The sequence below is a fragment of the Schistocerca cancellata genome, chromosome 4 (assembly GCF_023864275.1).
Source record: "Schistocerca cancellata isolate TAMUIC-IGC-003103 chromosome 4, iqSchCanc2.1, whole genome shotgun sequence".
Lineage (NCBI taxonomy): Eukaryota > Metazoa > Arthropoda > Insecta > Orthoptera > Acrididae > Schistocerca > Schistocerca cancellata.
The window spans coordinates 484,723,140-484,747,261 of NC_064629.1; the positions used below are offsets into that span (position 1 = coordinate 484,723,140).

Here is a 24,122-nt window from a genome sequence, read left to right on the forward strand (position 1 = left end):
GTGGCATACGGAGCTCCATCGCAGTCTTTAACACTGGTAGCATGCCGCGACAGCGTGGACGTGAACCGTATGTGCAGTTGACGGACTTTGAGCGAGGGCGTATAGTGGGCATGCGGGAGGCCGGGTGGACGTACCGCCGAATTGCTCAACACGTGGGGCGTGAGGTCTCCACAGTACATCGATATTGTCGCCAGTGGTCGGCGGAAGGTGCACGTGCCCGTCGACCTGGGACCGGACCGCAGCGACGCACGGATGCACGCCAAGACCGTAGGATCCTACGCAGAGCCGTAGGGGACCGCACCGCCACTTCCCAGCAAATTAGGGACACTGTTGCTCCTGGGGTATCGGCGAGGACCATTCGCAACCGTCTCCATGAAGCTGGGCTACGGTCCCGCACACCGTTAGGCCGTCTTCCGCTCACGCCCCAACATCGTGCAGCCCGCCTCCAGTGGTGTCGCGACAGGCGTGAATGGAGGGACGAATGGAGACGTGTCGTCTTCAGCGATGAGAGTCGCTTCTGCCTTGGTGCCAATGATGGTCGTATGCGTGTTTGGCGCCGTGCAGGTGAGCGCCACAATCAGGACTGCATACGACCGAGGCACACAGGGCCAACACCCGGCATCATGGTGTGGGGAGCGATCTCCTACACTGGCCGTACACCACTGGTGATCGTCGAGGGGACACTGAATAGTGCACGGTACATCCAAACCGTCATCGAACCCATCGTTCTACCATTCCTAGACCAGCAAGGGAACTTGCTGTTCCAACAGGACAATGCACGTCCGCATGTATCCCGTGCCACCCAACGTGCTCTAGAAGGTGTAAGTCAACTACCCTGGCCAGCAAGATCTCCGGATCTGTCCCCCATTGAGCATGTTTGGGACTGGATGAAGCGTCGTCTCACGCGGTCTGCACGTCCAGCACGAACGCTGGTCCAACTGAGGCGCCAGGTGGAAATGGCATGGCAAGCCGTTCCACAGGACTACATCCAGCATCTCTACGATCGTCTCCATGGGAGAACAGCAGCCTGCATTGCTGCGAAAGGTGGATATACACTGTACTAGTGCCGACATTGTGCATGCTCTGTTGCCTGTGTCTATGTGCCTGTGGTTCTGTCAGTGTGATCATGTGATGTATCTGACCCCAGGAATGTGTCAATAAAGTTTCCCCTTCCTGGGACAATGAATTCACGGTGTTCTTATTTCAATTTCCAGGAGTGTATATTGAAGAATATGACGATTCCAGATTTCCATAATAATTTCTTACTACTACCGCTTTTCAGTGTCATGCTTGAGAAACTGGGCCATGGGAATGAAATGTGAAACTATTCCCTACCATAAAACTTTTTGCTTGCAGTAGGCCTAATAGGCATTTGATATTGGTAATTCGTGAATTATATTCTGTCGTGTTATTTGTGTAAATGAGATAGATAAAAATGACCATTTGTGCCAAAACAGTCTGGCTTATTTGGCGTGTGTTACAGTTGCTGCAATATTGGAAAGGCCTATTTCGCTTTATCCAGCAGAAAGCGACAAAACAGACGTAATTAGATCGAGAAACCACTTCAGTCTTGGGTATTACTCGTATTAACAGCTTTTTCTGTGCTAGTCAACGTCATTTTGATTTTTCAAGTAGCAGAACGTTTGACGAACTTTGATGAGGTAATAGAGTCTTTCGCAGAAAGGAAAGCACGCCCTGTAAAGCTGTCGCAAGCTTAGAGAGAAAAAAAAGTCTGGGACCGAAGCACTGACGAAATGTGTACTGTCTTGCTTGTCTCTTGTCTTCATTGCTTTTATGTTCCCTATATTTAATGTGATGTCACAAAAAAGAGAAAGTTATTAGCTAATACGCCAAAAAACTGCAAATTTTCTGAAGAGTTCTTATTCTCCCGGTCACGAATAATCCCACCCAGTAATAACTGCTAGGGGGGTTAGGTACGACATCAAATCGGCCGACTGGGAACAAGAGAGGCAACACTACCCTGAATATAAGTTACAAAATATATAAATTTGACTTCCACAGAGCGAAATACAGTGACGTACGATAGAAGAATGCTGTGTAAAGAGACGTGGCACTGCACTTTGGCACACTTAAGGCCAAGGGGGAAGGAGGTCTGGTAGCACTATCACGTTTTTGCCACGGTTTGGAAATATTGTAGATCCGGGGCTGACTGTGTCTAGCGGGCCGCTTGAATTTGCGTGCGCAACAGCCCGACTTGTTAACTTTAGTGTTAATTAACCAGGAAACGGAGCAACATATCGAATTTTTTTCTTAACAGTTACTTATCAACACAATCCACCATGCAAAACCCTTTAAAACTTTTCACACTGCTTCTAGCCACCCTTTATAAAATGATGAAATGGAAGAAATTAAATCGAATTTAATACATAGAAAATAATTAAAGTCACATGGACAAAGATTCAAAATGAAAGAAGAAAGATAGAAACAAGAAACGAGAGAAAATAAAATAGTTAACACAATGATTAAAATGACATATTAAAGTATTAGAAATGAAATAAATTACATTTAAACCAGTTGATTGAGGAAAATTAATAATAAAAGTAATTGAGATAAAGATTTAAAAATGAAAGTTTTAAAATTTTATGATCAGATGTACCCCACTTCGCCGGCCGCAGTGGCCGTGCGGTTAAAGGCGCTGCAGTCTGGAACCGCAAGACCGCTACGGTCGCAGGTTCGAATCCTGCCTCGGGCATGGATGTTTGTGATGTCCTTAGGTTAGTTAGGTTTAACTAGTTCTAAGTTCTAGGGGACTAATGACCTCAGCAGTTGGGTCCCATAGTGCTCAGAGCCATTTGAACCATTTTTTTGTCCCACTTCAACAACAGCAACAACAACAACAACAACAAACATAAACTTTGTCTTTAGTTCGGAGCCTGTTACGACTGTTATGCCCCATTTATTCTTAGTTTGATACGCTGTTAACATATCACAGAACTTTTACAGATGTGTGATTGGTAGCTCCAGAGCAGTTTGAATCTCAGCACTTGCAGTGCTCATGCTATTCGGTTACATATAGTTGGGTGTGGGTCATTCTGTGCTTAGTTTTGAGTGTTTATTGTGATAATCTGACCCTCATACTTTTTCCCAATTTCGTGGTAAATCTAATTATGATAATAATAACTGTTTGAAGCACAAAGTATCGAAAACTTTTAGAAAATATACTTATAAAATGTTTTGTACATAGTCCTTTCAGGTCTATAACTTCGTATCCTTGCATGACAGACCATAGCAAGAAAACTGGTAGATAAGGAGATAGTAGGTAATTCTCCAGTATCTGAAGAAAGTCAGGTTTAAGATGGTAGTTATAACAAAAAATATCTACCCAATTATTTTCAGATCAAAGGAAGAAAGAAAGGATTTTCGCTGTCATATGAAATTTGAACAGAAGATCTTGGAGCTCATGGTCAGACTTTATTGCTAATCTTTGAAAATGTGAGACCTATGTTATTTACAGTACAGAATCAGGTATCCATTCAAAGTGTTCCCAATGTAAAATGTTATTATGTGTCAATGAGAGAAAAAATTGAGGCGCTCAGGGCTAGATAATGATAAGCCACAGACGGGGCGAAATGGAGATTTTTACGTTTTTCGTATCTGTTAGAGGATGGCAAGCCACTGGTGGAGTAGTATTTGAAGAAACCAAGAAATGGCAGCACACTCTCTGTTATTTTGTATTGCCCCAAGACACAGTACTGCATTTTTTTTTCTTTAGTATGGTATGCCACAGCCAAGACGGCGACCTGCAGAGGAAACAGTGTGACTTGTTCGGATGACAAAATACATTGTGGAACCTACAGAGAAGCAGATGGTTTTGAGAGTGAACCTTCATAGTCTGATAGTGATGTAGATGTGGGTTATCAGCCAGATGCATTTGATATCAGCATCATTAAAATTACGCATCACAAATTGTAATTATGTGACATGCCGTATTATCTCATGTGGGAAAGTGGCTTATCATGTCAGTGCTGAACTTTCTTAACAGTAATGATTACTTGTACCATGAACTATGGGACACTTTCTAAGATATTTATATGGTGGCCATTAACCATAAACGATTGTCATACATGCAATGGGCATACCTAGGAGCTCGCTATAAGGGTTACTGTGGTTTGTGATTATATAGTTGTTAGGTTTCTGTATTGTTCTAGGGGTTATTGTGGCTTACCACTATACAGGTGTTAAATTGCAGTATTGTTCAGTGTAGATACGTAGGTTCATGCTGTTAGTAATTTTTGCATTTTTTTGTCTTCCGTAAGGAGGGAGACTTCACACCTGTAGTTAGAAGTGCCCGTCTCCCTCGTAAGGATGGAAGGCAACGATGGTGGCAGCGGATATCGGAGTTGAGTGAAACAGCAAAACATAAACGTTGGTATAATCTGATATGTACACAGCTATTAAACAGAATCAAAGAATATTAGAAAAATGATATAATTTTACTTAAATAATACCAATTATTTACATGGTTATTTCTGAGAGCCAGCAGAGAATAATATTATACTAATATTATTGTAAGTAACACGATTTTTTCATGTTGTTGTTGTGGTCTGTAGTCCAGAGACTGGTTTAATGCAGCACTCCATGCTCCTCTATCCCGCGGAGGCCTCTTCATCTCCGAGTAACTACTGCAACTTACATCTTTCCGAATCTGCTTAATGTGTTTATCTATTGGTCTCCCTCTTCAATTTTTACCCTCAACGCTTCCCTCCAATACTAGACTGGTGATGCCTCAGAACACGTCCTACCAACCGATCCCTTCTTCTAGTCAGGTTGTGCCACAAATTCCTCTTCTATGCATTTCCGTTCAGTACCTCCTCATTAGTTACGCGATCCACCCATCTAATCTTCAGCATTCTTCTGTAACACCACATTTCGAAAGCTTCCATTCTCTTCTTGGAAATTTGAAATTTGTGGTAGATTCTTGGGAACCAAACTGCTGAGGTTATCGATCCCTAGGCTTACACACTACTCAATCTAACTTACGACACACACACACACACACACACACACACACACACACACCCATGCTCGAGAGAGCACTCGAACCTCCAATGGGGGGAGCCGCGCAAACCATGGCAAGGCACCAGACCACGCGGCTATCCTGTGCGGCTCTCTGCTTGCCTAAACTATTTATCGTCCATGTTTCACATCCATACATAGCTACACTCGATACAAATACTTTCAGAAAGGACTTTCTGACACTTAAATATATACTTGATCTTAACAAATTTCTTTTCTACAGAAACGCTTTCGTTGCCATAGCCATTGTGCATTTTATATCCTCTCTACTTCGACCATCATCAGTTAAGTGTCTCATTTCCTAATCTAATCCCCTCAGCATCACCTGATTTAATTCGACTACACTTTTTCATTTTTTTTTTTTTACTTTCAAGACACAGTCCATTCCGTTCAATTGCTCTTAGAGGTCCTTTGCTGTCTCTGACAGAATTACAATTTTGTTTAGCAAACCTCAAAGTTTTTAATTGTTCTCTATGGATTTTAATTCCTGCACCATATATTTCTTTTGTTTCCTTTACTGCATGCTTAATATACAGATTGACTAGCATCAGGGAAAAGCTACAAGCCTGTCTCACTCCCATCTCAATCAATGCTTCCCTTTCGTTCCCCCCGCATCTTTTAACTGGCATTTGGTTTCTGTACAAATTGTAAATAGTTTCTCACTCTCTGTATTTTACCCCTGCCACCTTCAGAATTTGAAAGAGGGTATTCCAGTCAACATTGTCAAAAGCTTTCTTTAAGTCTACAAGTACTAGAAACGTAGATTTGCCTTTCCTTATCCTATCTTCCAAGATAAGCTGTAGGTTCAGTATTGCCTAGTGTGTTCCAACATTTCTATGGAATCCAAGCTGATCTTCCCTCAGATCGGCTTCTACCAGTTTTTCCATTCGCCTGTAAAGAATTCGAGTTAGTATTTTACAACCGTGACTTATTAAACTGATACTACGGTAATTTTCACACCTGCCAACACCTATTTTCTTTGGGATAAACAAGTTGTAATAACATCGAATCATTGTTATTTTTAAGGGTCAAGAGTGTACGAGTGATGCAACCAAGAAAAAAGTACCTTCCAGAGAAATGGGACCGCCATGTGACTACCGTCGGAAATGCATGACGAAGACAGGAGAAGCCGTTTCCACAATATTCCGTGGCTTCTGGGACTTTGGGAATTTTGATTCACTCAACAACTACATCTTTTCATCCTTCTCAACGGCACCTCCAAAACACTCCTACTCGAACAAAAGGAAAAAGGAACAGTCTTCTCGAAAGATCACTGCTGCATACTCTGTTAAGATTCAAGGCGAAGTCATCGACGTATGTAAGAAGGCCTTTCTCTTCATTCATGGACTACCCAAGTGAGAAAGAGTGGAAAACATCGTACAGAAAGTTGGTAGTGGGAAAGAGTTTTTAAAGCAAGATCAAAGGGGATACCACAAAAATCACCGGAAATATCCACCTGAAGTGACAGAAGGTGTTCACAAGCATATACGAAGCATACCCACTAACCAAAGTCACTACAGCGGCACAGGGATCCCAGAAAGATTTATTTTGACTTCGAGATGACAATCAGTTTTTTATACAGGGATCATTATCTGCCCTACTGTGAGGAAAAGAAAATTTCCATTGTTACAGAATATAAGTACAGACTTATTTTCTGCACAGAATAAAACATAGGCTTCAAGATGCCTTTTTCTGTCACTTGTAAAGTATGCAACGAGCTTGATACTGAGATTAAATCTTGCAACCTACTCAGTGCCCAACAAAAAGTCGGTGACTGCAGAAGAAAAGAAAGTATATCACCGGAAAACAGAGGCAATGCAGGTTACTATGACAGCAGGTATTTCCTGAGGCAAGACCAGCTCCAATATCGTGGTCATCTCAGTTGACTTGCAGCTTGTCCTTGTTCCAAACCATACTGCTGGTCCAGCTTTTTACAAGCGAAAACTATGGATGTACAAGCGTGCTTGCTCAAGCGTGCACACATTTCTCGCGCCTCCACACGACTCATGCACGCACGTACAAGCATCAGTTTGTTTACATTGGAAAATGTGAGCACAGACGACGATGCGCTTGCTGTTGCAGCCTTTTTGCTTGTTTTACGGAAAAAAACAAAAGAGGAGATGCGATATGTGGAGTAAAGAGTGGCTTAAAGAACGAAAATCGTATTCTCATACAAATTTACTGAGTGAATTGAAGATATATCCTCCGGATTGGCGTAATTACCTCAGGATGAATGATGAAACGTATTTGAATCTTTTGTCCCTCGCGACGCCTTTGATTAAGAAGCTGGATACAGTCATGGGGGAGGCTATAACACCACACGAAAGCCTAACAGCAACATTACGATTTCTCGCGACTGGAAGGAGTTATGAAGACCTCAAATACACGTCTGTAATTTCACCACAGGCACTAAGTGTCATAGTGCCTGAAACCTGCCATGCTATCTGTGAGACGCTCAAAAGTAATTTCTTAAAGGAGAGTGAAACACTGTTTTCTCATTATTAAGTTTTTCTCTGGCCACTGAATGTATTTTTGGTTTGTGCACTTTAACTTAACTACTTATAGAGCCCATAGCATTTACAGTCCCAACTCTATAAATATTTTTGTACTTTTACATGCCAAATTACTGCACGTTTTTTGGACTTGAAATGAAAACATTTCATATGCTAGCAAACTATTTTTCATCAGTACTGTCATGGCAACCTTTTATCAGTCAGCTATCTCTGAACATCTTGTTTTTGTTTCAAATGGTTCTTGGCATACCAAACAGCATAATTTTATTTTATGAGCATTTGATGACAGCTGCCTCTGTACCTTTTGCTTTATGAAATGGTTGTTGTAGTACCCAACTGCATTACTTTATTTGGTAACTTTATTTGATGACAGTGAATTCAGCTGCAAAGGTGCAGGTCATTCATTGCAAATATCTTGACATTTCAAAGCGAATCTTGAATGCTGAAATAATACTCTATGTCTTTACTTATTATTAACACTCGTTTTTCTTTTGGTACTGCCTGCAGTTACCCAAATCGTTACATATAGGAAAATAATGTTTTACGACTGGGTTAAACCTAATCAGAAGGACAATGTAAATTTCTAAAATTGTTAAAATTTAAATTTTACTCTAAAAGCAGAAATGAACTTGTATTCAATGAAAGATGGTATTTTATTTTAATTTTTTATTACAAAATGAATAACTTTACATATTAATTGTCACTGGCATTAGTGACAAATGATGCAAGTGACTCTGAACTGCTTCTGCCCACTGTTGCACAGTAATTACCGTACAGCAGAATGGAGTCTGCACTCACAACGCAAACGGTGTGGGTGGGCTTCTACTGGCTCATTTCAGCCATGAATAGGGTTGTTTGTTGTTGTTGTGGTCTTCAGTCCTGAGACTGGTTTGATGCAGCTATCCATGCTACTCTATCCTGTGCAAGCTTCTTCATCTCCCAGTCTTTACTGCAACCTACATCCTTCTGAATCTGCTTAATGCATTCATCTCTTGGTCTCCCTATACGATTTTTACCCTCCACGCTGCCCTCCAATGCTAAATTTGTGATCCATCGATGCCTCAGAACATGCCCTACCAACCAGTCCCTTCTTCTTTTCAAGTTGTGCCACAAACTCCTCTTCTCCCCTATTCCATTCAATACCTCCTCATTAGTTACGTGTTCTACCCATCTAATCTTCAGCATTCTTCTGTAGCACCACATTTCGAAAGCTTATATTCTCTTCCTGTCCAAACTATTTATCGTCCATGTTTCACTTCCATACATGACTACACTCCATACAAATACTTTCAGAAATGACATCCTGACACTTAAATCTATACTCGATGTTAACAAATTCATCTTCTTCAGAAACGCTTTCCTTGCCATTGCCAGTCTACATTTTATATACTCTCTACTTCGACCATCATCAGTTATTTTGCTCCCCAAATAGCGAAACTCATTTACTACTTTAAGCTTCTCATTTCCTAATCTAATGCCCTCAGCATCACCCGACTTAATTCGACTACATTCCATGATCCTCGTTTTGCTTTCGTTGATGTTTATCTTATATCCTCCTTTCAAGACACTGTCCATTCCGTTCAACTGCTCTTCCAAGTCCTTTGCTGTCTCTGAGAGAATTACAATGTCATCGGCGAACCTCAGGATTTTTATTTCTTCTCCATGGATTTTAATACCTACTCCGATTTTTTCTTTTGTTTCCTTTACTGCTTGCTAAATATACAGATTGAATAACATTGGGGAGAGGCTACAACCCTGTCTCACTCTCTTACCAACCACTGCTTCCCTTTCATGCTCCTCGACTCTTATAACTGCCATCTGGTTTCTGTACACTTTGTAAATAGCCTTTCGCTCCCTGTATTTTACCCCTGCCACCTTTAGAATTTGAAAGAGAGTATTCCAGTCAACATTGTCAAAAGTTTTCTCTAAGTCTACAAATGCTAGAAATGTAGGTTTGCCTTTCCGTAATCTCTCTTCTAAGATAAGGCCTAAGGTCAGTATTGCCTCACGTGTTCCAACATTTCTATGGAATCCAAACTGATCTTCCCCGAGGTCGGCTTCTACTAGTTTTTCCATTCGTCTATAAAGGATTTGCGTTAGTATTTTGCAGCTGTGACTTATTAAACTGATAGTTCGGTAATTTTCACATCTGTCAACACCTGCTTTCTTTGGGATTGGAATTATTATATTCTTCTTGAAGTCTGAGGGTACTTCGCCTGTCTCATACATCTTGCTCACCAGATGGTAGAGTTTTGTCATGACTGGCTCTCCCAAGGCCGTCAGTAGTTCTAATGGAATGTTGTCTACTGCCGAGGCCTTGTTTCGACTCAGGTCTTTCAGCGCTCTGTCAAACTCTTCACGCAGTATCCTATCTCCCATTTCATCTTCATCTACATCCTCTTCCATTTCCATAATATTGTCCTCAAGTACATTTTCCATAATATTGTCCTCAAGTACATCGCCCTTGTATAGACCCTCCATATACTCCTTCCACCTTTCTGCTTTCCCTTCTTTGCTTAGAACTGGGTTTCCATCTGAGCTCTTGATATTCATACAAGTGGTTCTCTTTTCTCCAAAGGTCTCTTTAATTTTCCTGTAGGCAGTATCTATCTTACCCCTAGAGAGATAAGCCTCTACATCCTTACTTTTGTCCTCTAGCCATCCCTGATTAGCAGTTTTGCACTTCCTAACGATCTCGTTTTTGAGACGTTTGTACTCCTTTTTGCCTGCTTCATTTGCTGCATTTTTATATTTTCTCCTTTCATCAATTAAATTCAATATTTCTTCTGTTACCCAAGGATTTCTACCAGCCCTCGTCTTTTTACCTACTTGATCATTTGCTGCCTTCACAACTTCATCCCTCAGAGCTATCCATTCTTCTTCTACCGTATTTCTTTCCCACATTCCTGTCAATTGTTCCCTTATGCTCTCCCTGAAACTCTCTACAACCTCTGGTTTAGTCAGTTTATCAAAGTCCCATCTCCTTAAATTCCCACCTTTTTGCAGTTTCTTCAGTTTTAATCTACAGTTTATAACCAATAGATTGTGGTCAGAGTCCACATCTACCCCTGGAAATGTCTTACAATTTAAAACCTGATTCCTAAATCTCTGTCTTACCATTATATAATCTATCTGATAACTTTTAGTATCTCCAGGGTTCTTCCATGTATACAACCTTCTTTTATGATTCTTGAACCAAGTGTTAGCAATGATTAATTTATGCTATGTGCAAAATTCTAACAGACAGCTTCCTCTTTCATTTCTTACCCTCAATCCATATTCACCTACTATGTTTCCTTCTCTCCCTTTTCCTACTCTCGAATTCCAGTCACCCATGACTATTAAATTTTCGTCTCCCTTCACTACCTGAATAATTTATTTTATCTCATCATACATTCATTAATTTCTTCATCATCTGCAGAGCTAGTTGGCATATAAACTTGTACTACTGTAGTAGGCGTGGGCTTCGTGTCTATTTTGGCCACAATAATACGTTCACTATGCTGTTTGTAGTAGCTTACCAGCACTCCTATTTTTCTATTCATTATTAAACCTACTCCTGCATTGATTTTGTATTTATAACCCTGTATTCACCTGACCAAAAGTCTTGTTCCTCCTGCCACCAAACTTCACTAATTCTCACTATATCTAACTTTAACCTATCCATTTCCCTTTTTAAATTTTCTAACCTACAAACCCGATTAAGGGCTCTGACATTCCACGCCCCGACCTGTAGAACGCCTGTTTTCTTTCTCCTGATAACGACGTCCTCCTGAGTAGTCCTTGCCCAGAGATCCGAATGGGGGACTATTTTACCTCCGGAATATTTTACCCAAGAGGATGCCATTATCATTTAACCATACAGTAAAGCTGCATGCCCTCGGGAAAAATTACGGCCGTAGTTTCCCCTTGCTTTTAGCCGTTCACAGTACCAGCACAGCAAGGCCGTTTTGGTTAGTGTCACAGCTTTAGACAACGCTGGAAGTGACGGCAATTGTGATATCAGTGAAGCCAAAGGTTGGCACTGAAACTTTGGTGATATACAACGACAAGCCACAAAATTATGTTTTACCCTATACTTAATATTGTTTTTCGCAAAGTGCAATAGTTAAAAATGCTGTTTCGTACGAGACGATACTTTAACGTATGTAGCATCTTATAATACTATAAACATATTCCTCACGCAATTTATGGAATTTTATCAATTTTCAAATGTGTCTCCTGTAAAATTTACTTAATTTGGTTTACCATTGTAAAGCCCCAAGCGCTTTAATTGTTTCTATCAAAAGCAGTTCTCAGGTCGATGACTGGACCATTACGACAGCCCATTTAAAAAAAAAAAAAAGATATTTCTCCAGTTTACTTTCTACTAAAGCAAATTCTATCCTGCCACAATTAAATTAAAAAATTGGGAGTTGGCAACGCTGAGGAACAAAAAGCCAGGCCATAACGGGATAAAGCGTTTCACAAGACTCAAACTCAAGACTTTTAACATATCAGCAATGTATCTAAATTACCGCGCAACGAAACTACTTTGGACAACAGCATCAACTTTACCGTATTGATACTAAAAGTAAATAAGAGTCACATTACCTGCAATTCCGACACTGGCAGGAGTACAGACGTTTGTGTCAACAATTGACACCACAAACAAAGAACTGAAAAGCGAGAACCGACGTCATTTCTCGAGAACAATGAGAACTAGTTGGAATCGACAACTTACCGTTCTCTTTCCTCGGTTTGCCCTTCATATTACACAGGGGTGTTACAAAATCGGTAATGGACTATAGAATCCGTACGGTTAGCAAAGGTGGCTGTAACGTTATTTTGAAGCCTGGAACTACGAACACCCATCACGGTACATTTCATGTTGTTACGCATTTCATAAAACGTTATTGTCAATCCAAGAGCATAATCAATCAACATAAATCATTTAACCATGAAGTTTGTTTGATATTTCGTTATGAGTAAGTTATCTGCAAATCTCGTATATTTGGCAGAAATAGGGTAAGTGGTTTAACACTAGCAATGTCTTATACAAAACAACAGCCACTGCTTCAGTTTACGCCTAACGAATGGTTAAGTACTGTTCATTATTGACAATATGTAAACAAAAGATAAATACCAGTACTTGGAAAAATGTAAGATTCTCACATGCATTGGAACTTGCCAAACCATCTGGATCTACTAATAATTTTTTCATCGGCAGCAAAAGAATGAGCACGGATTTGAAATGTTGGAAACGTCCTAGTTTTGTATGACATTGCTCGTAAACAAATAATTAATGTGTAATATTGTCCTGTATATATTCATGAGCACTAAGTTATCACTAATGTATTTTAGTACCTCACTATGTGGCTGTTGTGCTCTAGGGTTGAGTAAGTTCTCCTCTCTGGTCATTGAGGATTTCAGTCGTAAATGAATAAGAATCTAAAGCTTCGAAAGAATAATCTTCAACGCATGTCGCTCATTTGGAGAAATTTTGAAATATTTCATATTGCATATTTGATAAGTAGACGCCTGTGACATGCTGTTTGCAGCCGTGATACTGAGTGATGTTTCCCGTCATCATACTTTCTAAATATACTTATCTCTGCAGATGGTAATAATAATTTATTATGTATTAGTGATGAACTACAGTGGCAGTTTTTACGACAAGGAGCGTTCTCGTATTACAACTTAACGTAAAACGCATTTTATAACAGATTTTATATCATTTTATTGTAAACGCAACTGGGCTATACAACTGGAACTGAAAATGGTACAACTCTGCTTACGAATACAGTGCTTTAATGAATTACAGAAGTAGTCTCCTTACAGCAAAATAAACACCATTACACATTATCGAAACTCCCGTTTGTCTGTTTTCAGAGTATGGCTTTCCTGCATGTTCGCTTTTCATGTTTCATTTCAGAAATCGACTGAGTGACGTCATGTAGCTACGGGGCTTTCAAAGTTTAGCAGAGGGAAGCCGCACCCTACCGTGTTCCTGGTGTAGTAAGTGTTGTGAACAGGACAGTTTTGTGGCTGAAAACGGATATAACGCGAATTGTATGTTTCCCTGACCCACGAGAAATCGTCAGGGGCATTTTAAGTTGTAAGTATGTATCGTAATTCGTCAGAAAAAAATTGGTTACGGTGTTTTGTGTTTGTAATCCGTTACGTAGTATAAGTAACTCGAGGTGCGGGCAGCACAATATTTCGTGGAAGTACGTGTAAGAGCAGTTGTTATATGTTGTAGTAATTCATAAGAAGTTGTTTCGAAGTGCGAATTATGATCTTCTTGCGTGGTGGAGGGGAATATTGATTCATGATCGCGAGGAATAAGTACAACTCTACCATCATGGCCGTTCATGTCAAAAACCGCACCTTCCCTTTCGTAATTGGTAGTGCGTGTAGAAGTGAAGTTTGTAAGATAACGTCATAGGATTATTGTGTGTTAGGGGAATTGTGCGGTGCTTACGTGATACAGGTGTTCGTGAAAAAAGTTTGTACAAATGTACTTCAAAATAATTGTTATCCGTATGTTTTTTAAGCGCAGCAGAAGTGATTGGAATAGCATATTGAGTTAAACATGTTTTGTTGTAATTGTGTAAACGGGTCTTTGCGCAATTATAGCGCCCGTTCCTAAATTTGTGAAATGTTCGACCACTCCCACTTCAGGTATTGGTATTGGTCCTCTACTGACTACAGACGGAACTGTAATTTTTTTGGGATTTCCTGCCCTCCCATGTACCTCTATTCAGGATTCCTAAAATCTAGCACTATCATTCTAGTCTTAAAAACTGTGGAGATTAGCGTATTTGACGCTTCTACGATGGTTTGCTAATGACAACAGAAAGGGAAATATTTTAGTTTACAGTTTTGATATCATAGGCTATTGTAGTTTTAAATTTTGTCACGATCATAGTTGTCATAGCACATTGCAGTGATTGCATATTTGCCTATGCACATTCCAGTTTAAACTAAAATTTACAAATTACTAAATATTTGCCCTCATGTTTACTAAAATATTTCTATTTGTCCATGTTTTTGGGTACTGGAATAAAGTTTGAGACAAATGTAAATACTAAGTGAGTTCAGTGCAATGCTGCACAGAGTATGTGGGGTATTGAGTGCTGTCACCATTTATGTACTAGCGTGCTATTCAAATAGTGTTATGTATAAATGGCAATGGTAAAAGTGGTTCTTGTTGTCTAATTTATTGATTTATTTATGATGCGGTATTAAAAACATTGTAGAAGGAAACTGGTTTGATGACAAACTTCGAGTAGCCAAGAATTTGGTGGGTTTATAAAAATTGACACGAGTTTTTAAATTTTATAATACTATGATTAACACTATTGTGTTCAAAGAACAGAAAATCTCATTTGGATGTTCTGTGTTTTCAAGTAGGTACTGTGACAGCATGGACTACTAGACATTGTACGACTTGTCATGCTGTTGGATTTGTTAATAACCTATAGTAATTCATTTGCCCGTGGATCACCTACTTCAGTTGAGTCCAGATATTCCTTTAATGTTTACAGAAATGTTCATCAAAGCTGGTCTTAAAAATATAGGTTTTGGGTGAAAAATTGTGAAAGGAATTGTAAGCTTAAAGGAAAGGGGAAAAAATCTAATTTTTGTATGCTTAAGCTATGTGGAAGGGAAATCCAGTACAATACACAGTGTGAAAGCAAAGTATCTTATCTGCTGCCCAGGATAGTTAGTGAAATTTGAGGGAATCCTGTGAAATTAAGAGAATGTTTAAGAAAAGCCATTTCTTCCTATGTCAGCAAAACCAGTGGAGTGTGAAGATATGGAGCTTATATTTTGATATGTGCAGGTTCTCTCTCTCTCTCTCTCTCTCTCTCTCTCTCTCTCTCTCTCTCTCTCTCTGTGTGTGTGTGTGTGTGTGTGTGTGTGTGTGTGTGTGTGTGTGTGTGTGTGTGGGGTTGTAAGATATTACTGAAGTCATGTGGATGTTTTTATTTAATGTATGAGGTAGTATATATAGTGATACTGGTTTAGTGTACTTAATTTGCTCAATATCTTATGATGGTGTATCAAGCATTATTTGTTTACAGATTTGTGTCCAGTGTGTTCTGAGCAAGTATGAATGAGCTAGACAGTTTGCGACAAGAAGCTGAAACATTGAAAAATGCTATTAGAGTAAGTATGCAATTTCCAGAGGTGTTGTTGAGAGATAAAATGGCTTTACAGTGTTAAACCTTTCTTGTAAAATCACTATATAGTTATGTGGGCCTTTAAAATTTGTTGATGCTGATATGCTAAGTTGTTAAATGAACTGCAGCTACAAATTGTTATGAGAAAGCAAGTACACACTTTGGTAGTGTTGGACTACTGTTCTAGCTAATTGGCTACAGATCTTGGTCCACAGTTTTACATTTTTATTTCCTTCAAGTATGTGTTCTAAGCGCTCAGTAGGAATTAGTCCCATAAAGTTTGACAAAGTTGGCATGAATAAAATGGATCATTGTTTGGGCACTACCTTATTTACCAGGATAATTTGCAAGTGGTAAACAAAGAGGGTGGAGGTGTAAAGTGGTTAAAACATTGAGCTCATATTCATGAGTGGTAGTATCTGAATTGCATTTCATCATCAAATTTAGATTGTCAGTCATTTCCTTCTGATGTGTTATGACTGCAGATGGAGTCCGTTTTAACAAGTAAGTATCAGATTTACTTCTCATAATATATAGTTTTGTCCTGACAATAATGGCCTAGTAATCAGTGTAATGTTGACCCCCAATCCACCATTATTTCTTCAGAGTAATAGGAGGTGGTAGCAAAATTCATTTAACCGTTTTGCATTCAATTTTGAGTGGTACTTTGTACCCACAAAAGTGTGTAGTTTATCATGCTACATCCGGAGTGTCAGATGTTGCTTTAAATTGAGTAACCAAAAAAAGTATTTTGAAATAATAGTATAAATTTGGTTACTTTTCTACATGATTAACTGTACACTTAATTTAAAGAAAGCCAGACTTCTCCATGAAATCTATACAAATTTCTGAGTTGTGACGTAAGAAAATGAATTTTTTAAATTTTTTAGAGAGATAATAGCCTAATTGTAATAAACAGTATTAGTCTGCCCAATTTGTGCAATTCTGTATCACCTGACGTGTGTTTAGAAGCAGAACACACTTTATCAAAATCTGGACATGCATTAGGATGATTTGTGCTCCAGTACAGAACAGTATAAATCTTTTGTTCAGTCCAATACATAGCAAGAATTCTGTAAAACCTCATATCTCAGCTATTATGACTATCTTCTTTTTTATATGGGCTGGACAAAGTAGCATGTTTCAATATAAACTGCTCTGCTAAGCAGTGTGTTTCTGTGGCAATCAGCTGAAGTAACACTGCAATGAAAAATAGATTGAAATAATCAGTTGCAGAAGATCCCACTGGCAGCATATGCTTTGGTCCAGGCAGCAAGTGAAATGCATGTGGTAGCAGCTGTAGAGTATCTTACTTCACTGTTTTGTGCATCTTCCATTCTCTCTACTTTCATTCAGCATGTGAGCAAGAACTTTGTCTCTTTCTAAACTACTGCTACTTTCATAAAGTACTGTGTATCACTCATATATTCCAATAATTTATGAATTTCATTGTCAGTAAGTCCTCTATTTGTGTCAGCTTTTGAACTAAAAAAATGACAATTGCAAACACTAACTCAAAGTAAAATAGCACAGAAAAAATATTAGTGTATCAATTTGTTGAGCATGAATACTAACCCCATTAGCACCATCTAGTGGCAAATTTTATAAGCTAAGCAAAGCTTGTGAGAGTACTGATGAATTGGCCTTCTTATAATTGTGCCATTGGTAGTGTTGAAAGAATTAGGTCATAGATCCCAACTGGCCACCATTATTTAAGGCCCCCATTCACGATCAACTTGTCAGTATGTTTGCCAAACATTTGACCAGGTACAGTGTTGTTTGACGCGAGTGTCAAGCATACCTTGTGTTAGTGAGAAATTTTGATTAACGGAAAGTCTGACAAGATGGTGGCCATTGTTTGTGGTTCCCCCCCCCCCCCCCCCCAAGACATAAGTTTAGTGAAAAATAGGTTTTATTAAATCTTATCTCTCACTATCATCGGTTCCCACAACTATAGAAACTACGATGAAGGATAAAAAGAAACAGCACTGGCATTTACCAAATTGGTAGAGGTGCTACATCTTTGAGCCGTATATAATGCAGGAAGATGTAACAAATTACATAGTTATTTTATGCATAACATAAAAGTTGGACAGCGATGAAATACAAAACTTTTAAGTTCTCCGGTTCTTCTGCAGGTAATGTTGTCTATATGTTCTCATATTACAGTATTTTAATAAACTGTCATTAGAGGACCAAGTAGAAGAGAATAAATTTTTGCATTCTTGTGTCTTCGTTTTCAATGTGAGGGTGAAGGAACTGTAAACAAGTTACTAATGGGTTTCACTGTCTATTTGCAGAAAGTACATGTAATAATCAGTTTGTGAGTGTAACATTTTCATTAACAGGTTTTCATGTGAACAGTTCTCTCATTTTAAACCATTCCTTGAACCAGCATCTAGATTTCCTGCTTCAGATACATTGTCAAAGTCAGTGCCAGTACTGTTTCATCTGTTTTTTGTGGCCATTCTCAGTATGCTGTCAGTATGCGAATAGCATCTGCTTCATACTCACAGTTTAAACTGAAAACCTTTTTTATTTGTACATTTATGGGTTTGTTTGCAAATCTGCAGTGAGAGATGGGTGAACTTGACGAGTTCTCGTTACGGGGGGCCTGTAGGTTTTCCTATTGGCATCACACTACGTGAATATTCACACAACATTTATGAGCTAGAGCTGATTCAGCTGATATTGCTGCTAAGGAAACTGCAGGAAATAACAATTTTTGTTGAAGCAAGATTAAGAGTGGGTGATGCTGAGTACTGTTTCATGGTGTTCATAAATGGCGTTAGTGACTCTTGTAGTTTTGACATAGGAAGAAGTGATATCTATAGATACACTAGACACACAGCTTACTTTATGGATGAATCTTAGTGGTATATTATGCTATCTATGTCCTTGCTCTGATGACTGCATGTAATGCTCATATAATAGAGGCTTTTCACTGTTTTAAGAGCATGTTACTTTTGACCATTTGTTGCAAAGCTGTTATACACATCAACATTTTAATGCACCTAACACTATTATAATTATTTTATAGAAATCTGTAAATTAACCTACATATGCCATTTTTTAAAATTATATTTTGTTTCTGTTGATCATTGGTGTAAATATGATTATGTAATTTCCGTGAATTAACGTGTAATTATTTGTTCTCTTACTGTGGGAATATGTCTCATATAAACTAAGAGTAGAGTAATAACTGGTTTATGGTTGTAATGTTTCACATTAGTCGTATTTAGTAATGAGTGTAGTGATAACTTTACATTTTGTGGTTCTGTAATGCTTTGTCATAGAACTGCTAAAAAGTTGCCTAGGAATTTCCCATTTTTGCGGTCTTTTTGCTAGTTTAAAACTGACTGGTCTATTAGATGGATGTAAATTTAAATTTCTTCCATTAAATCCTGCAAAATGGGAAATTCTTAGACAACTTCCTACCAGTTCTACAACAAAGCATTAAATAATCATAGAATGTAAAATTATTGCTGCACTCAGTAATAAATGACTGATGCAAAACATCAGGCATACATAAAGCAGTTATTACTCGAATCTCGTGGTTTACTGTACTGTTTCATTAGAGTACTGTGATAGATTTACATAGAAGATCTTCGTAACAACTATTTAAAAATGACGTTCTCCCATAATAAGAGAACAAATAATTAAGTTACTTCAAAGGAATTACATAGTCATATTTGCACTAATGATGAACGATAATTAAATATAATTGATAACATTTACACATGTAGATTAATTAACAAACTTCTGTAAAATAATTGTAATCTTCCTAGTGCTAAGCATATTAAAAAAGGACCTTATAAAAGAGAGCTTTACAACAATTACTTGAAAGTAACGTGTAACGTGCTCCTAAAATAGCGAAAAACCTTTATTTTATGAACATTACGTGCTGTCACAGAAGCAAGGATGGACATGGTATAATATACTACTAAATAATCATCCATAACGTAAGTTACAGTGCGTCTAGTATATCTACAGATATAACTTACTCCTATGTCAAAATAACAAATGCCACTAATGTATCCAGTGTATAATGCTTAAGTTTGATACTTGAAAATGGCCTAAGGCTGAAATTGTACAATCATTCATCAATTAAAGAGAATGGCAGCTCAAGGCATCGCGAAATCATTCAAAACATTCGCCACAGCTGCAGACTGTCACAGTGGAAATTACAGAACAACTAGTAAATGTCATTGTAAGACCCATACCTGGTACAAAAGAATCTTTCAAACCATTAACAACATGAACAAACAATTTTAAACCATAAAATAGTAGTAGCCAATAACTACCTACATGAAGATAATTCACTGTCAAGACAAAAACAAACTCCCGAAATGTCGAGTAACACTAGGTTCAGTCCTACTCCAACATCACTCGCAAACAATTCAGGTACGTAGTCCCTCACTAGTGTGTGTCCGCAATTGGACATATCTGTTGACCCAAACTTTTGCCACCATAACTTTTATCTTTGATATCAGATAATAAAGAATACTTTATTATTATAATTGGTGCTGTGGTAGCAGGTAGATTTTTCTTCCCTTCATTTTTTTTTTTCAGGATGCAAGGAAAGCCGCGTGCGATACAAGCCTCGTTCAGGCAACGAGCAATATGGAACCCATCGGACGAATTCAAATGCGCACACGTCGAACACTTAGGGGACATCTTGCAAAGATTTATGCAATGCATTGGGGCTCAGATTCTAGGTAAGAACTGTTTTCTGTCTGTCTGTCTCTGTGTGTGTGTGTGTGTGTGTGTGTGTGTGTGTGTGTGTGTGTGTGTGTGTGTGTGTGGTTTTTTTTTTTCCCTCTAAGCTTGTTTCTGATGTAACTGTTTTGCTGTTTGAGCAGAAAATGGAGGGTTAATTGGTGAATATGTCAAGTACTTAAAGCAGAAATATCAAAATAAGTGTATTTTGGATGTACTTCTGTACCCATCCTTGCACGCTCAATGAGTTTCCCTTAGACACATTACTGCTTGAGCTAGAACTGCATGTTATATAGCTGTAATATGTAATTGTCATTCAGTTTTTTTTTTTAGGACAGGTAATATATGTTGGCAGTAAAGTCTGTAGGTAGGCAGTATAACTGGACCTTTATTATTATTATTATTATTATTATTATTATTATTATTATTATTATTATTATTATAACAAAACACCCAGTCCATAAATGGAACTTGTAGTTTTAGGTCCCAGGAGTAGTAGTAAGTTTTTTTTATTTTAAAATGGTTGCATGAGTTTTGACCCATTACTGCTTTTGGCATATTCATTGAAAAGTTAGCCCTTCATAGCCATATCCAAAAGTAACAGATATAATCAATGTTTAGTATTTGCAGGAACCTAGTGTCGGCGTCTCAGGATGGCAAGTTAATAGTTTGGGATAGTTACACAACAAACAAGGTGCATGCCATTCCTTTGCGTTCAAGTTGGGTTATGACATGTGCCTATGCTCCTTCAGGGAGTTACGTGGCCTGTGGTGGCCTGGATAACATTTGTTCGATCTACAGGTATGTGATACTACGTTTAGAAATAAACTTAAAAAAGTTAAATTTTAACATTTTGTATTGATTTCAGTTTAGGGCAGAATTTTGCGTAGTTCGTAGTAACTGAAACCTATGTTTTTTATTAGCTGATGTGATAGAATGTGAAAATGTTAGAAGAGATGAACAATTCTAGGATACCTTGATATATTTTAAGTCCAGGTGTCCTAGAGGAGTTTATGGTTGCCAGATATATATTTTTCGACTAGGCAACCACTATGTCGATGGTGTACCTTCTGTACTTTGTGTTCTTTCTTTCAGATAACTTCTAAAAGGATTCACAATGTAACTTTCAAAATGTTTTGCTACAGATAAACAAATCTGTTCTTTGCCTTTCCTTATGTGGGTTATTTAAATTTGATGTAACATTATTAGTCTTTAATCGTAGTTACTTGGTATGAAAGTAGAAACTCGACAATTACAAATGACTAATTCCTGGTCTAATTTCAGTCTCAAAACGAGAGAAGGAAATGTACGTGTAAGTCGGGAACTGCCAGGACACACCGGCTACTTGTCCTGTTGCAGATTTCTTGACGATAATCAGATTGTCACAAGTTCAGGAGACATGTCATGGTGAGACTTTCCACATCAAATTAGACATTTGCTTCAAATTTTGATCAATCTATTAACACAAAAATTAATAAAACCACTTGGTTCAATCATTTGTCTATGTAAATGTTTTTGCAGTGCGTTATGGGACATCGAAACAGGACAGCAGTGCACGTCATTTATTGGACACACTGGTGATGTGATGTCTCTCTCTCTTTCTCCAGATATGCGTACATTTGTATCTGGAGCTTGCGATGCATCAGCAAAGGTATGTTCTTAAGATCTTTGTCAACTGTAGCTGTCTTGCATTTTGATTGCTTATTAATGCTAATCTGTTAGCTTCAAACGAGGTAGCTTTTACACTCGTGTTTATCTATTTGGCTAGATGTAAGTGCTGTCATGGTGCTTCCCATTTAAGGGCCATTTCTCTGTGTTGTTCGTGGCAATGGCGTAAAGGGCAGATATTTCTTGGTTAGAAATTTTATTTTAAAAAGCAGCTGCAGTGGGTTGCTGCAACACTGCTGCTTCTAAATTGTCAGATATGCTTGCTCCACTTTCTTTTTAAATTGTAACACAAATTTACTATTATGACAAGTTTAGTGTAATGGAGAATTACCCATGTCTTCAAAATAAACTTCCTGATAATTATCAATTATGTTTCTGAAGGATAATATTATTCCATGACTGGCTGATAATGTAACATCTATTTATTCCTTACTAAACTGCACTTTCGGCTAGGAAGCCAGTTCCAAGCATCCTAAAGTACGCATCAGAAATATACCTCTGTCATCTGTATTTGTGATGCAGATCTGTATGTTTGATGTTTGAAAATGACTCTTAGCCAAAACTGCAGTTTAATGTGGAAGGAATGAATTTCCAATCACAGTGGAAAATATGGCCTGGAATAATATTGTTTTGAAAGGGATAGATTTCTACTCAGCATATAATGGAAATGTCGAGTCACCAGACACACACTCACTCACTCACTCACTCACTCACTGTGGTGGGGGGGGGGGGGTGTATTTTCTACAGCTAGAGAAAGGAAGTGCATTCTGAAAGATAGCCAAGCTTCATACACCTTCTGTTTGTGTGCCTATCGATGACACAGCACGTCTGCCTGTTAGTAATCTGTCAAATTTAGTGTCATCAAGCTGTGCAACAGCGGTGTCCTTCAGAAATTACACTTTGGCTTATGATCCACATATTTTTGTTATTAGATACTACTGATGCTTAGTCCATTTGACATAATGGAAGTTGACATTTTGCTCATTTGTAGTGCACTTGTCATCCGACAGCATTTGAAAGTTCCAAATGTTACATTTGTTCAGACAGTTGTGAGCCACTGCACTCTGCTAATCACAAGTACAACAGCTTTTTGGCACTATGTGTAGCATTCACAAAGATACCCGACAGATCCTGTGGTGTGAAGAGAGGAAAAGTAAATAAGACATGCAGTTCTGCAGCTGAGTGCACTACATGGTGTCTCTGGCTTGAACTGTTTGTTCAGGGAAATAACAATAATTTTATATTCTTTGTTTGAAAATATGTACATGTAGTGTTAGTTTAATGGTAAGCCTGCAGTGCGCCCAGGTGGTTTGACTCCCATGGGTATGTGCATGACATGTGTGGATCACTAAACCATTGTATCATTTCTCTATCTTTCCGATGCACTCCTCCTCCACTTCCCCTTCCCCCTCTCGCTATCTGCCCCGTACTCAGATTATCTAGCTCACCTCTGACGTGTTGATACCTTGATTAAATGTGTGTGCTGCTCAGGTTATTCTGTAAGTTCTGACATACATTTTCATTGAAATCATGTTTTGGCAGCATGTCCCTGCTCTAGAGTTTTACTCACCATTTTCCAGACTTTAATAGTACTGCAAATCATTTGGAGTAGGACATATCAGATGGCTCCCTAGCAATGATAATAAGCTTCTTCATAAATGGGCAATTACTCTGGCTGAAAAGCCTTTGTGGTAGCCTTAATTGTGCTGAGGTTATCATATTATGTACGGATTGTATTCTGAGGCAATGCAGGACTTACTTAGTTGATGCCTAAGCTGTTACCTCCTGATGAGAACCAGAGTAGACACTTAGTGATGGGTGGACATGGCTGTGTGTTGCCCTTAGGAGACTACTTGCTAGAGTACACACTGTAAAGGTGGATATTTTTTACATGAAATCATCCAAACTTATCCCACATAATGGTACAGCTGATTAAGGTGTCTCTACGGATAGAAGTAACTCGATGCAGTAGCTTATGTCTAGCATCTCAAGTGTGGGCCAGGTTGAGGTGCTTAAA

The 24,122-nt window shown here is 38.5% G+C and overlaps 1 protein-coding gene across 3 annotated transcripts in view; it reads left to right on the forward strand.

Moving 5' to 3' along the window:
• Nucleotides 1–13,490: 13,490 nt before the first annotated feature.
• The window catches only part of LOC126184894 (guanine nucleotide-binding protein G(I)/G(S)/G(T) subunit beta-1), a 70,302-nt gene continuing 59,670 nt past the window's right edge, over nt 13,491–24,122 (forward strand). The window contains exons 1-6 of one of the 3 annotated variants that reach the window (XM_049927525.1): nt 13,491–13,647; nt 15,620–15,704; nt 20,291–20,436; nt 21,059–21,238; nt 21,722–21,844; nt 21,959–22,088. In XM_049927525.1, the coding sequence (XP_049783482.1) occupies nt 15,648–15,704; nt 20,291–20,436; nt 21,059–21,238; nt 21,722–21,844; nt 21,959–22,088 (636 nt within the window). In that variant the 5' untranslated portion in view covers nt 13,491–13,647; nt 15,620–15,647. Of the gene's footprint in view, nt 13,652–15,619; nt 15,705–20,290; nt 20,437–21,058; nt 21,239–21,721; nt 21,845–21,958; nt 22,089–24,122 lie in introns of all 3 variants that reach the window. The other 2 variants (XM_049927527.1, XM_049927526.1) reach the window with 2 other exon arrangements.